The sequence below is a fragment of the Haliaeetus albicilla genome, chromosome 6, assembly GCF_947461875.1.
Source record: "Haliaeetus albicilla chromosome 6, bHalAlb1.1, whole genome shotgun sequence".
NCBI lineage: Eukaryota > Metazoa > Chordata > Aves > Accipitriformes > Accipitridae > Haliaeetus > Haliaeetus albicilla.
This window is the reverse complement of record NC_091488.1, coordinates 16,531,035-16,544,737: the sequence shown is the minus strand read 5'-3', so window position 1 is coordinate 16,544,737 and position 13,703 is coordinate 16,531,035. Positions and strand designations below refer to the sequence as shown.

General features: G+C 36.3%; 1 protein-coding gene across 9 annotated transcripts in view; it reads left to right on the top strand.

Moving 5' to 3' along the window:
- Window positions 1-13,703, top strand: part of ITSN1 (intersectin 1) — a 146,347-nt gene that overhangs the window by 63,682 nt on the left and 68,962 nt on the right. For all 9 annotated transcript variants that reach the window (XM_069785192.1, XM_069785191.1, XM_069785190.1 and 6 more), the window contains 2 exons: window positions 5,876-5,963; window positions 6,140-6,279. In XM_069785192.1, coding sequence (XP_069641293.1) covers window positions 5,876-5,963; window positions 6,140-6,279 — 228 coding nt within the window. The remainder of the gene's footprint in view (window positions 1-5,875; window positions 5,964-6,139; window positions 6,280-13,703) is intronic.

Here is a 13,703-nt window from a genome sequence, read left to right as displayed (position 1 = left end):
GCAATTTGTAAAGGTTTCTAGATGAGTTGTAGTATTTCTCTCTATTAAATATTTTATATTGCTTGAAATTAGTTCTTGGCCATTAATGGGGGCTCTCGGTGCTTTTCTACCACTACAAAGAGAATCTTACACTTATGAGGGCTTTGGTGTAAAACCTATCTTAAAACCTAATCCTGCCATTCATTTCAACTTTCTAAGCATAATTAATACAGTACACTAATTTGGACAAAACCAGAACTTGAAAGTTAGGGGGTTTGTTTTATGTATTTTTTTTTTTACATTTTTTTTTTCTTCTTTCTTAAAACATCTTGCATTTCTATTGAACTTTTGTGTACACCATTACACCTTTCAGAAGACATCTTTCTTTTGACAGCAGCTTGTTCTAAAGAGTATAATTTGGGGATCATATTCTGGCATAGTGTTTGTGTCCACTTGATGCAAACAATAGCAAACTGGAAATACTACTAAGGGACACGTGTGACATAAACAACTGCCATAGTTAGGCTTGAAACCACTCTTCTCTCTAATGAAATGCTCCTGTATTGGCAACTGAAAATGAAGTCAAACAACATTCAATCAAGTGTAGGAAATTAAATTACTCTTAGCAGTACTGGCTCAAAGAGACAAAAACCTGACTATGCTTGATAAAATGTGTGAAAAAGCCCCCATTTACCTGAATAAGTTAAAGACTACTGAGCTTATGTGCATAGCCAATCTCCATGTAAAAGCAACAACCACCTGAATTTCCCTCTAACCCTTCTATTCCAAAAGCTTTCCATAGAAATGGTCAAAGGTACTGTAACTCACTTCAGAAGCAGCCAAGCAGCTACATAGCCATTGATAGATAAATGCTATTTCAACGAATTGAATGGAATTCATATCCTATTTTCGTATGTCATTTCTGTTAACTTGGTACATTTTGTTCAGTTAGCCTCTATAGTCAGAAAAGATAAAAGTATCTTTTTGCTTTTGTCATAATATAACAAATTAAGAAGGAAAAAATGATATGTAACAGTAAAAAGCTGTAAGTCATTTGTGTTATAGTAAAGACCAATGTGCTACAGTTGGAATACGTTCGTATTATAACAGACATTGTAAAAATCGTGAGAAAATATTATTATCAAAAACTTGGAATGAGCTTCCACAACTGGGTAGAATAAATGGAAGGTGCAGAGGGAAGAAAAAAATGTGAAACTAACACTGTTGGGAAACAAGTAACGAGAAAGATAATCTATCTACAAGTAGATGTGGTTATGTAGCTTATTGAAAAGTACTAGATAAACAAGGGGCAGTGTTCTCTGTAGACTCATTAACAATTTTTTGAATTTTTAATCATATCCTCGGCTGATCATAGATGTACTTTTTCCTTACCTACAGCTTCTACGCGTCAGTTTTAACTACATCACCATGAAAGGAAAAGTTAAGGAGGGCAGAGGGATTCTTCACCTTCCTAACATTTAGTTTGTGCTACTTATTACCCAATCACAATGGTCAAAAAGCAGATTGCCTTTTTTTTTTGTCTTCAGCATTTTGACACCACTCTGAAATTTTATTGAAACATCTGGCAAAGTACAATGAATTTTGCACAGTTGTCTAAATTTTACTCTTGTTTTGGAATCACTACTATATTTGTAGTGATTTTTAGCTGTCTCTGGTCATTGTAATTCGTACTAGATGATATGTATCCAGCAGCTTAGTTAATGCCTATTCACTTTCTAAATTGCTTTGTTCACAATGACTGTAAGAGCACTTCTGTAATAAAAATCATGCTCGCCTTTCTTGGCAGTTGTTTTGTTGGATGCTTGGCTTTGAGGTGTTGGGTTTTTTTTTAGATTGACAGCAATAGCTGTGGCTTTGTGGTATAATCTTCTCTCAGGTGATCATTAATCTTGACCACTAATACTTCAGTTAGTGTTGCTTGAGGGGTTTATCACAATTGTGATCCCAGAAAGACGTATCACTCTGTAGTAGAAAAGGCTAAATTTTATTTGGGGCCAACCTAAAAGAGTGGATAGCTTTTTCCTGAAAAAAAAGATGAGTTTCTCAAATATCCTGTAAATTTTACTATCTAATTTGTAGAGGAAAGACTAAAGCAGTAAGTGACTTTTTTAAAAGGAGATTTTGATCCTTTAAACTCTCTGGTAGATTAAAAAGTCAATATGGTCAGTTATCTTTGTAGGATGAAATACCTTCACTTGGAAATATTTTAGTTTAATACATCTGACACTTGCTATGGAAAGATGAGTTACTCAAAGAAGTAATTATTCTTCAACCTATTAATTAGCTTCAGGATGGAGTTTAATCAAACTTGTGGAGAAATTGTATAACAATTAATCCTGGGTGATGAAAATTTGTGCTAGTTATATGATTCTGTGGTATCTGCTAGAGTGGTATTTCCAGAGATGTTCAGAAGGATCCCACCTTCCAAACACCTTAACTGAATGTGTTTTGAATCATGTTTATACTGTCTGCAGGGCTTCTGCTAGTTACCTGCAGGGATTATTTGACTCCTTGATGAACACTTTGACTCCCAAGTAATTTGGCTTTCCTCTGAAGCACTGGAAGTGGGGTATGTGGCAGAGACTTAAGATGTATAGTGGGATCTCAGTTTGTCATACGCCCTCTTGCTCAGGGTGTAGGATCAGAAGAGAACTTTCCCTCTTTAGATTGACAGGAACTGTTTTTTGTTTGCTGTGTTTGCCTTCTGCTACTATATGGAATATTATTCAATTCTTGGAGATTCTTGTTGCATGAATGTTAGTGATACCATTAATTACTTTCATCCATTTCTTCAGTACAACTAAAGGATGTGGAAAAGCATGTCGTGGATAATATTGGAATAGATGCTTATTACATGGTTGTCTGTGATTTCAGGAAACAGAACCTGACCCTCATGATCCCTTGGCATTCTCTGCCCTTAAATACTCTCCAAACTAATCTGTGTATTAATATTGAGTAGTCTGGAGTTTAGAAGTATTCTGGCCCTTAAAAATAAACAACTAAGGTTAGTATTACGTTCCACCCTGAAATAGAATCACAGAGCCATAGAATGGTTTGGGTTGGAAGGGACCTTAATGATCATGTAGTTCCAACATCTTCCACTCGACCAGGTTGCTCAAAGCCCCATCCAACCTGGCCCTGAACACTTCCAGGGATGGGGCATCCACAGCTTCTCTGGGCAACCTGTTGCAGTGCCTCACCACCCTCGTAGTGAAGAATTTCTTCTGTATATCTAATCTAAATCTACCCTATTTCAGTTTAAAGCCATTACCCCTTGTCCTATCCCTACATGCCCTTGTAAAAAGTCCCTCTCCAGCTTTCTTGTAGGCCCCCTTTATGTACTGGAAGGCTGCTATAAGGTCTCCCCGGAGACTTCTCTTCTCCGGGCTGAACAACTCCAACTTTCTCAGCCCGTCTTCATAGGAGAGGTGCTGCAGTCCTCTGATCATCTTTGTGGCCCTCCTCTGGACTTGCTGCAACAGGTCCATGTCCTTCTTATGTTGGGAGCCCCAGAGCTGAATGCAGTACTCCAGGTGGGGTCTCATGAGAGCAGAGTGGTGGGGGAGAATCACCTCCCTCGACCTGCTGGTCATGCTTCTCTTGATGCAGCCCAGGATACAGTTGGCCTTCTGGGCTGCAAGGGCACATTGCCAGGTCACGTTGAGCTTCTCATCAACCAACACCCCCAAGTCCTTCTCCTCAGGGCTGCTCTCAGTCCATTTTCTACCCAACCTTTATCTGTGCTTGGGATCGCCCTGACCCACGTGCAGGACCTTGCACTTGGCCTTGTAGACCTTCATGAGGTTTGCACGGGCCCACCTGTCAAGCCTGTCAAGGTCCCTCTGGATGGCAGCCCTTCCCTCCAGCGTGTCGACCGCACCACGCGTCTTGGTGTTGTTGGCAAACTTGCTGAGGGTGCGCTCAATCCCACTGTCCATGTCACCGACAAAGATGTTAAACAGCGCCAATCCCAATACCAGCCCCTGAGGAATGCCACTCATTACTGGTCTCCACAAATATTGCCCTGTGTTACTTTTTGTGCTTGAAGAATGATAATTTTTCTGTAAATCCTGTTTCATTTTGACATCCATTCTGCTATTTGGCTTATCTTAATGGTTCTTGAATTGGAATGATACAATTACTGATAACCTTGTGTCTTGAAAGTTTATTTCCTTTCCTCTTTTTCTTGAGGTTTATCCATCAGTACATTTAGTCTACTAGATGCCACCTTTCTTGGATTATATTACTTGAAAACTTCATTTCCACGATGCCTGTCTGCTATACTTATTTAATAATACTGTTTAAATTTTTCATCCCAAGCTATGGCATAGAGCATGCAGGTATTTGGGTGGGAGGGTGTGGTGGAAGGGAAAGTGTCAACACAAAAGGACAGTGTTATGCATGTTGTTTAAGAACATGGTAACAGTGGATGTTGGGACAGAGGTGGGCCCCCTCAGGCAGATGATTTGGGAAGTGCTGCATTATATATTGCTGTTTCTCATTTGATTCTAGGTAGGGAATAATAGTCCAATGATAGGAGTATCTCACCTTCATGATATCCTTGAAGGGCTGAAAAAGGTCTGCTGATGCTACAGGCTTTGCAGCTGAACAGTGAGGGACGCATGTAACTCTTAATAGTCAAATGCATAGTTTATCTTAATTTTGATACTTTATAAATTCACAAAGTCCTTGACTCTGCTGTGCTATCTAAGGATGTTTTTTGGAACATAAAGAGATTACAGTAGTCTGCAGTCATTGCATAATCGTAAGATCTGAGCTGTACACTGCAGAGACCCAATCAAAGACTGCCATGAGTGAAGCGAGCTAACTATAAAGTCATATCAGCATGGTCAATCTTGTGTTCTTGTAACAAAAACTAAAAACTTTTCATGGGACTCACTCTGGTATTAAGCGATTAGGTGACATTTATTCTTAAGATCGTATTATGTCATTTGCAATCCCTCATGATGAATTGAAATTGTCAGATGGTTGATTCCTGAAAAGCCTGCAATTCAAGACAACTGCTGAAATAAATTACTTAGTTTGTCTGAAAGATGGGATGTTGACATTCAGGCGGCTTTTATAAAATAAGCTGGTTTACCTCATGCTTCTATAATACGTTTTGACAACTTGAAGTTGGAGGTCAAGGCTTCTGAAGGTGTGTGAAGTAGCACTTCATCCTCCAGAAGGAGCAAGGATTATATATGATAGATATATATATATATATATATGATCTACAGAAGGAGGAATTTCTCATCTGCAGGGTCTCCTGTAATATATCAGTTTACAATCTTATGACCATGTGTTGAAATTGTAAGAGATAATAATCCTCTTTCAAGAATGCTGAATCAAGAGATCTTGGACTCAAGTATTCTCATCTAACAGAGCTTGTGTTGCATAGCTTTTGGCCATAATATATTCCTTTAAAGTGAAAGCCTTTATTTTCTCTTCTTTAAATAAAATGTAAATATTTGTCTTTCTATTCCTGATCAAAGTTAATATTATTTTATTATAATGAGAATTAAATGGTTAGTAAGTGCTTGTTTTAACATTTTCTGAAATCTATCCTTGTCTTTTTGCCCTGAATTTCAAGTAATTCCAAGCCAAGTTACATATTCAATGAGAAACAATTCTCAAGTAATATGCTTAAATTTGATCCGCTCACTTTTTGTATTGTCAGAGAACTATGTCTGAGTGGTAGTACCACACAGACAGTGATTGGATAATAGCAAGACTACATAATCTGGTGAGAGAAAAAGTAAAGAATCACTTCAGAAGAAATGAAAATGAGAGGTCTTATGGCTAAAGTCATCCCTCACTCACCTTTTTGTCTGTTTCTCTTCTTGTTTTCTCTCTCCTCATTGTCCTCTTTCAGGAATCTCAGCAGATGCTTGGAAGATTGATTCCAGAAAAGCAATTGCTTAATGATCAGCTAAAGCAAGTTCAACAGAACAGTTTGCACAGTAAGTATTTTTTTTGTACATGTCTAAGTTTGTATAGGACATGATGCTTCATTGCACAGTGTACTCTGTAATTTCTTTTTTTTGTGTTGCAAGATGCATGTTGAAAAATGTTGCTTTCTATGACCTAAAATTCTCTGTGTAAGAAAATACTTATTTTACAATATGTTTGAAAACAGGAGATTCTCTTCTTACTATTAAAAGAGCCTTAGAAGCCAAGGAACTAGCACGTCAACAGCTTCGAGACCAGCTAGATGAAGTAGAGAAAGAAACCAGATCTAAACTTCAGGAAATTGATATTTTCAATAATCAACTGAAGGTAATCCTAGACTTTTTAACACTTTCTTCTAAATGCTTTGTCAATTATTTTCTAACTTGATTATGGAAAAAAATATTGAACTAGAATGATTGATATTATGTCAGTTTTGGGAATGTTCTCAAATCTATTTTGGGGGGAGGAGGTGTCATCGGTTTTTTTAAGAAAACACTACTTAGCATCCAAACTCAGAGTTTGAATCAACTTAATCTGCAGAATCTATTTAAGAATAAATTTGAGCTCTGATTCCGGTTCCATGATTGCAAATATAAATTACCAGTTTCTGCCCTTTTGCATCAAAGAAGTGCAAGACTGTAGTAGGTCAACAAATCTGCTGGAATCAGTACTTCAAATTGAAATCTGTAGTAAAAAGACTTGATTTTCTACTGACACGCAGAATTTTTATCTGCCGTTCGTAAACTCATACTTGTTCCTGAATGTAGTTGTCTGTTGTTTGTGGTTTCATGCTTTATTGATCAGTCTTTTGTTAAAACTGTGTGATTTTTGTTTATTTCTGCACAAGAAAATGACAGAGATGCAGAAGTCAGTAGAGGAAGTGTTCTTCAGGGAGAAATTATAAATCAGTCTTTACTTAGAAATTTTTAATAGCATTCATTTTCGTAAAATATTCTAATGTTAAAGTACTTTATCTGCTAATTCAACTGGTGGTTTCTCCTGAAAGCTGACTAGAAAAATACTGAATTTCCTGCAAGGTATAATAAATTGTGCTACAAGTATTTAGAAGGAAAAGCACTATGATAGGTACATGGTTCTGTAGTTGTTCTGAAATTAGTTCAACTATGATTACATCATATACTTTTAGATGAAAGGCGTGTTTGAAGTTAAGCAACAAATAGCTTGTTTTTAATATTAAAGTTATTAATAATTGTAGGAAAAATTAAAAGCTGTAGACCATACCACTACCTGTTTCAATGCAAATTCAAAGATGAATCTCGCGATCCTAGGCAGGGAGGTAGAAAGGGGAGAATTTCCGCAGAGTCACAGAGACACAAGACAAAAATGTGTGCAATTTTAAAAACAAAACAAAACAGAATGGTTTACCTCACTTTGTTTATATATGTTTTTTGGACACACCATAACATGTCATGCTTTTTGAGTGATTTTTTTTTTTTTAATGGAGTCCTTTTGAAGCGTTTTGCAGATAAATATGACCAAAGGATATTAATTCTAAAATTAGTGTCAGCATTCAGTTTGATTATAAATGACCTAGACAGTTTATAAATGGGCAGAGGGGTGAATAATCTTAGTACTGTGACAGTAGCAACTCCCCCCCAACAAACAACAAAATTCAATATTTTAAATATTGAAGGGCTTGACTTAACAAATAACAAGCTAATGATAATTAAAAATTGAAGATGCACCTTAAACAAAGACATCCATTTATCAGAATGCCTGCTGTCTATCCAAGAATACCTTGACTAATTGTAACCTATTTTGCAGTTTAATAGGAAAATTGACTTCTGTGTTCAAACCTTAGTATTTAGAGTTGTCACTTTAACTGCTGAAAATTAGTTATGTAGACAGTTCTTTGGGAAGACTTCAGCAAGCTTCCTATGACTTGAGGATATTGTGTTCTTCATTTCATAATGTATCGAAGCAGTGCTTAATAGGAAGACCACTTTTTGATGCTGTATGTTGGTATTTTTGCCTTGCTGCAGCTTTCTTTGCTTTCTTGGAAGAGATGAGTTTAAGAGGGGCAGTTGTACTATTGAAACTGAGAGGTGGTAGCTTAATTCAGAGTGAGTTGTATCTTTTCCCTTTTGTAGTTTCACTAGATGTGCAAGATGTATTTTGGGGGGCCTGGATGATTTTATTACTAGATTTAAATATCTACAAAGGCATATATACCTATTTGTGGTCTCGGCATGGAATGATTGTAGTACTCCCAGTGCCAGAGAAACCGCTTAGAAGATGCTGTGTGTGCAGCAGTGATTTAATGGCTGCTGTTCTTGTGGAGACAGCTCTCAGAACGCCTTGCAAATGAGACTTTATGCACAAAGCTAGTGAAAGCTTTCCTGAGACTCATGGTTTTATTAGGGTTTGTGTGAAGTAGGCGTTCTGTTCTTAAACCAAGGCAGAACACACCTCTCTTTTAGGTAATGAACTTGCATAATTCTCAGATACTTTTACCTAAACAATCAAAAATCTGTGACAACTCTGTGGAACTGCTACTGGAAAGATGACTGTTACATTTGAAATAGGTAGAAAATGGCTTATAAATAATTGCCAAATTAATAGCTTCCCCAATTAACAGAAGAATTTTTTTTTTTTTACTTATTAGTAACTGGGTGCATAAATACAGCAGGCTTATTTGGTGCTAGAATACCTTGCAATTTGTGTAATTATCGGTCAAGTGTGTAACACATTTAAATGTATAACCTTTTCAAATCATATATCAAAAATTCCACCACATTTGAGCTCTAAATATAATAAAGGCTTCTTATCTTGTACACTAAGGGAAAATATGTAAAGATGGGAAATACAGAAATGTTTATTTTTAAAATGTATTTTTATTAAATAAATAAATTAAAACCTCAATTTTTAATCAAGGGTGTTTCTAAATTATCTTGTAGGTTTAAAACTGATAGACTTTTTAAATGATGATCTGCTCTTACTTTGTGCTTCAGTATACTAGCTGAGAGATGCGCATTTGATGGGGTGGCTGTTAGGATGGCAGCACCATAATTGACACTGTCTTGTGCAGCTTTTGTTCTCTGACAAGTGATGGAGAGGCACTGGTGCTTGCCTTGTCTTCTATAATACAACTAGCTTCTGGATGAGAAGCAGAATGATGTAGTACTGTTTGCAACCTCCCAGGAAAAAAAAGCTTATCTAAATGCTCTTTTAGGTATATACCATCTTACAGCATTTTGCACCTATTTCCTACAGGGAGAGGAAGTAGTACATGTCTTTGCTTGGTCAAAGTGCTTAATTTAATAGAAAACAGAACCAAAATTGTAAATATGTAAGCTACTGCTCTCCAAGTACAAGGTCTATGCCAAACTAGTTTTGATGAAATGCTTAAGAGACAGTGAAGTTGACAGCAATGTTAAATTATAACCTTTTGTCATCATTGTTGAGATTTATTCCTTATTGGCTATGAATATTGGTTGCATTATCTATGTGAATATATCCTTAAATTTTGCAAAACTCCATTTCTGATTCATTCTCTTGAAATACGCTACACTTGATTTACTAATAGCGAATAGAGAAATATGCCACAATAGTACAAGATAAAATGAGCAATTTAACTACTATCTAGTGTGTCTTTTCATTGATGAGGCCATAAGGTTTACCTAATATTCCAATATATTTTAGGTTACGGGTCAACTTGTTAACACCATAGTAGTATACAGTGGATTGCACTGCATTTGCCTCCATATTATAGTTTTTACATTCTGCAGTAAGTGAATACTTAAAACAAGTGTTAAATTACCTCATCTTTGTTTCATGTCTTAATAGTATATATGAGTGACTAGGGAGATAAATGAAACATTTTTTCCACTGGATCTTTTGTCATCCTTCCAAAACAACTGATTTAAATTTCTTCTGATTAGTCCTTTGGAGCTCAAGTACTTCAGTTACTTTTGTTTCAAGTTAACATCTCGAGTTGGAAATATTCATAGAATTTGGTTCCTTTTCAAAAACTTTCTGGAGTATAACATGTTATTAATATTTCAAAACAGGTAGTTTCAAGTATCTTTATTGAATATTTTTAGGTAGAACCACATGATTTCAGGAAACTGTTAGTACTTGTTTGGCAGAGAAATAGGTGCCTTAGCCTGCAGCTGGTCAGATATCCTTTTAAATCAGATTTGAGACATTTTGTCAGAGAAGATAAGGTTTGTGGATTGTGCTGTATTTGGCTATACAGTAAGTGACTGAGTTTGTAACAAGGTTGAAAGTTGGGCCACTTTTTTGTGGTTGAAGGAGTCTAACTTCCATTACTCTTTAAAAATCTTAGCCTAGAAATCTAATAATTAAAATTGATATAGATATTAGTAAAATGTAACTAGGCACTTGTTTATTTTCTCTACTTTATAAAATAATTCTGTAGAATAGAAGGCTTTGTATTAGGTTTCCTGTTTGTATAGTCCTACTATAATTTACCTTTACAAATTCTTTCCACATTCAGTGTGCTTTTACATTTCAATGTTACAAAGGTCAGTCATTACACGCTGTCAAATAAAGCAATAATAATTCTTAATACAGTTCTTGTTTCCAAAGACCAAATTATCATTTCATATAAAATAGAAGATTCAAGTATTTAGAGCTTATCTGTGTTATTGCACAGGAGAAGACAACTAATAAATTAGTGTTTCTGGAATACATTAGTCTTGCTGAGAAGCTATTCTCAGTGCCTGGAAAAAGTGGTGAGCAAGTAGAATCAAGTTCTTAAAAATGTTTTACATTTTGTGTGGTGTTCCAGTTGTTGTCAGTCCCTGTCTAGTTAGTGTGCACTGGACAAGTCTTGCATATGAATGCCTGTTTACATTTGAGCATTTCTTTCTTCCAGTCAGTGGCAATGGAAGATGCAATGCTGCAGTGCCTGGCAGTTCTCCTGGGCTGCGTCAACTACTTAGACTCCTTTCTAAAGGTCTCCATGCCATACTCAGGCAGTACACAACTATCTCAATCTGAGTGATGAACCTCCTCCAGTTATGTGCTTCACTTTACCATAAACAGATGAGTGTGCAGTGTTTAACTAAGTTAGTATTAATAAGAGGTGCTAGTACTAAAACATAACCAAAGAGAAGAGTTTATAATTTGATTCTTTATCTAATCCTTACTGCCTAGATGAAGACTGTGCCTTGAATTGCAATTTGGGCAAGGTACTAGTTAGTTATTTTTGTCTTTTGCTTATCTGAAACCTCAAGATTTTAAGTTAATTGCCTATTTTGGTCATGATGTTCAGAATTTTTAAAAAGAAAACACTTTTATGTTAAGTATTCCTACACAGCACTGTAATCTGTGATTCCAGGTATGAGAGAGATGGCAATACATTCCCTTTATCAAATCCCCCATAGCTATAACATGGGGTGAAAGGAGGAACTGTCTCTATCAAAGACAAAGCAGGTGCTTTGGGAGCTGGGGAATGGGGTAGAAGAGTATTGCTGTGGGAAAGCCTCAGTGAGCACAGAACTGTAGGGTTCTTTCCTCTGGGATCAAATGCTCTGGTTTGTTTCAAGGGGAGAAGATTTGATGGAAACCTTGTCTTGTAATCCCTGAAGTATCCTAAGTTCTATTGTCTTTCCGTCAAAAGGCAAAATTTGGGCTTAAACAACTACATTTCTAACCTTAAGGTTTTCATAGCAATATGACTTGTCTGTATATAGTGAATATTACTCTGCTGTATGAAACTCATATTTTAATTCATATTCAATATTAATGTGGGTACCTAAATGTGGCTATTGTAACATCTCAAAATTATACTTGTTAGTCTGTTTGTGAATTAAGTGGAAAGGTAACAATTTCTTTCTGCTCTTAAGGTAAGACATGCCTTGTCCTGCACACCAGAAACAAGTAAAGCATTGTTATGTCTTTGGAGTTACAATATATGATTTGTAAATGTACAGCTTTTAAGTTGCTTGTGTCTGTAAGAGATGAGTGTAGGACTGTGCTGAATATTCAGCTGGCAAATGTTTCATTCTGTTGACTGTTGAAGTGTTACTATAATTTTGTTCAACTGGTGTCCTATAGCACTGTGGGAGATGCTGATTCCTTCTCCCCCATCCTCCCACTGGTACTTGGCAAAGCAACAGAGTGTGTATCTGTGGCATGAGATACCGATCAAATATTTATTTCCTCCTAGCTAATACAAGGAAGAATATATTTTGCATTTTTTTTTTTATATCCAAAAATATTATATCCAGTGCTAGGAGTATAAGCTAGGTTAGATTTTCTTAACTGTTACAGGTATGTCACACAAAAATCTCTTCACAAAATACTGAACTAGCACATTGGCTTAGCTGGGAGGGAATAATGTGTTAAAATGTCTATGGAAGTCTTAAATAATTATTAAAATGGTCCTTGAGATCCTAACTTAGCTGAGCATATAGATAAAATGACAAAATAAGCAAACAATTTCATTATTTGGACGAGAGTTGGCAGCAGCATTTAATGGCTGTGATGCAGCAGTTAATGATCCTACTGTATTTACTCAGTATGAGAAACTGCTTGCTTCAAACGGACATGGAGGCATGGCTCATACAACTTCCCCAGCTTGCTATTTGGCAGTAAAAGTGGCATGTATCATACGTTCAGTGATGAGATAAACTTACATGTCTAAATTATACTTAAAATACAAAGTTTGGGCTAGCCTTGTAGTTGGACATCTAGTGGAAGTAAGTAATGTTTGGTGCACAGATGTCTTGCAAGTTGTAACTTTTTTTTATGTATTTGTGAATTCAGGAAATCTCTTCTGAAGGGGGGAAAATACTAATATTTAGAATTAGATGAAGATTCCTCCTGAGGCTGCATATATAGATGAACTGAATCATTCTTTCTAGTTTACAAATTTCTTGTTAAAAAGTAAACTAAGCTTGCATATGGGTTGTCTCACTTAAAAGCTTTTGAGATTTATTGGGAGGGGGTTGGTTAACTATGATAGCCTTCATACTCTTCAAGAATTTTAGTTCCTCTTTCTTTGCCTAGTGATAACTTCTATTTAACTGCTCAAACACCAGAGTGTGGGATAAAGATGCAAAGGGGAAGAAAAAACAAACCTGGGAAACACTGTTGTCTAAATAGCTTAAAATTTTGCAAGTAACAACAGGTTATATTCAGTGTTGCCTTATTAGAAAATGCATGGCCATCCCAGATCTCTCTGTTCAATAGCAAGAGGAGTTCTCATTGGCCAGGACTCAGAATCTTGAGCTTCTTTGCATACACAGTTAAGGGAGAGGAGGGGACATGAATGTGAAGGAAAGCTAGGGCAAGTAGAACAACAAAGCGTTTCTAAACGGAAGCCTGTGCTAAAGCTGAACTGAATGTAGGGGTCAGAAACCTGCGCTTTGCGTAGCAGTCTCTTTACCCAGAAAAGAGTAACAGCTTGTTAAAAATCATGAATACTAGTAAAGATATTTGGTACTTCACAGAAGTAGTGTTTTGAGCTTCAAGAGCTTTGTAGATACTTAGTTTTAAGGATTTCTGCAATCTACAAAAATTCGTAATACTGTTGGCCACGTGGAAAACTGCTTTCAACTGTGCCATTTTCTAATCTATGTCCTTTCAGATGAATGCTTGTAAATCACTCCACTGCTAATGTTCTTATGGTTGTATATTTGTCCTTTGCACTTGTACATATTTTTTGATACAAATAAGGGTTCAGGTGATCATGTAGAGAAGATGGGGACTGTGATTCCCCCAGAGAAGTTAGTTTGAAACAAGGGTCAAATCCTTTGTAC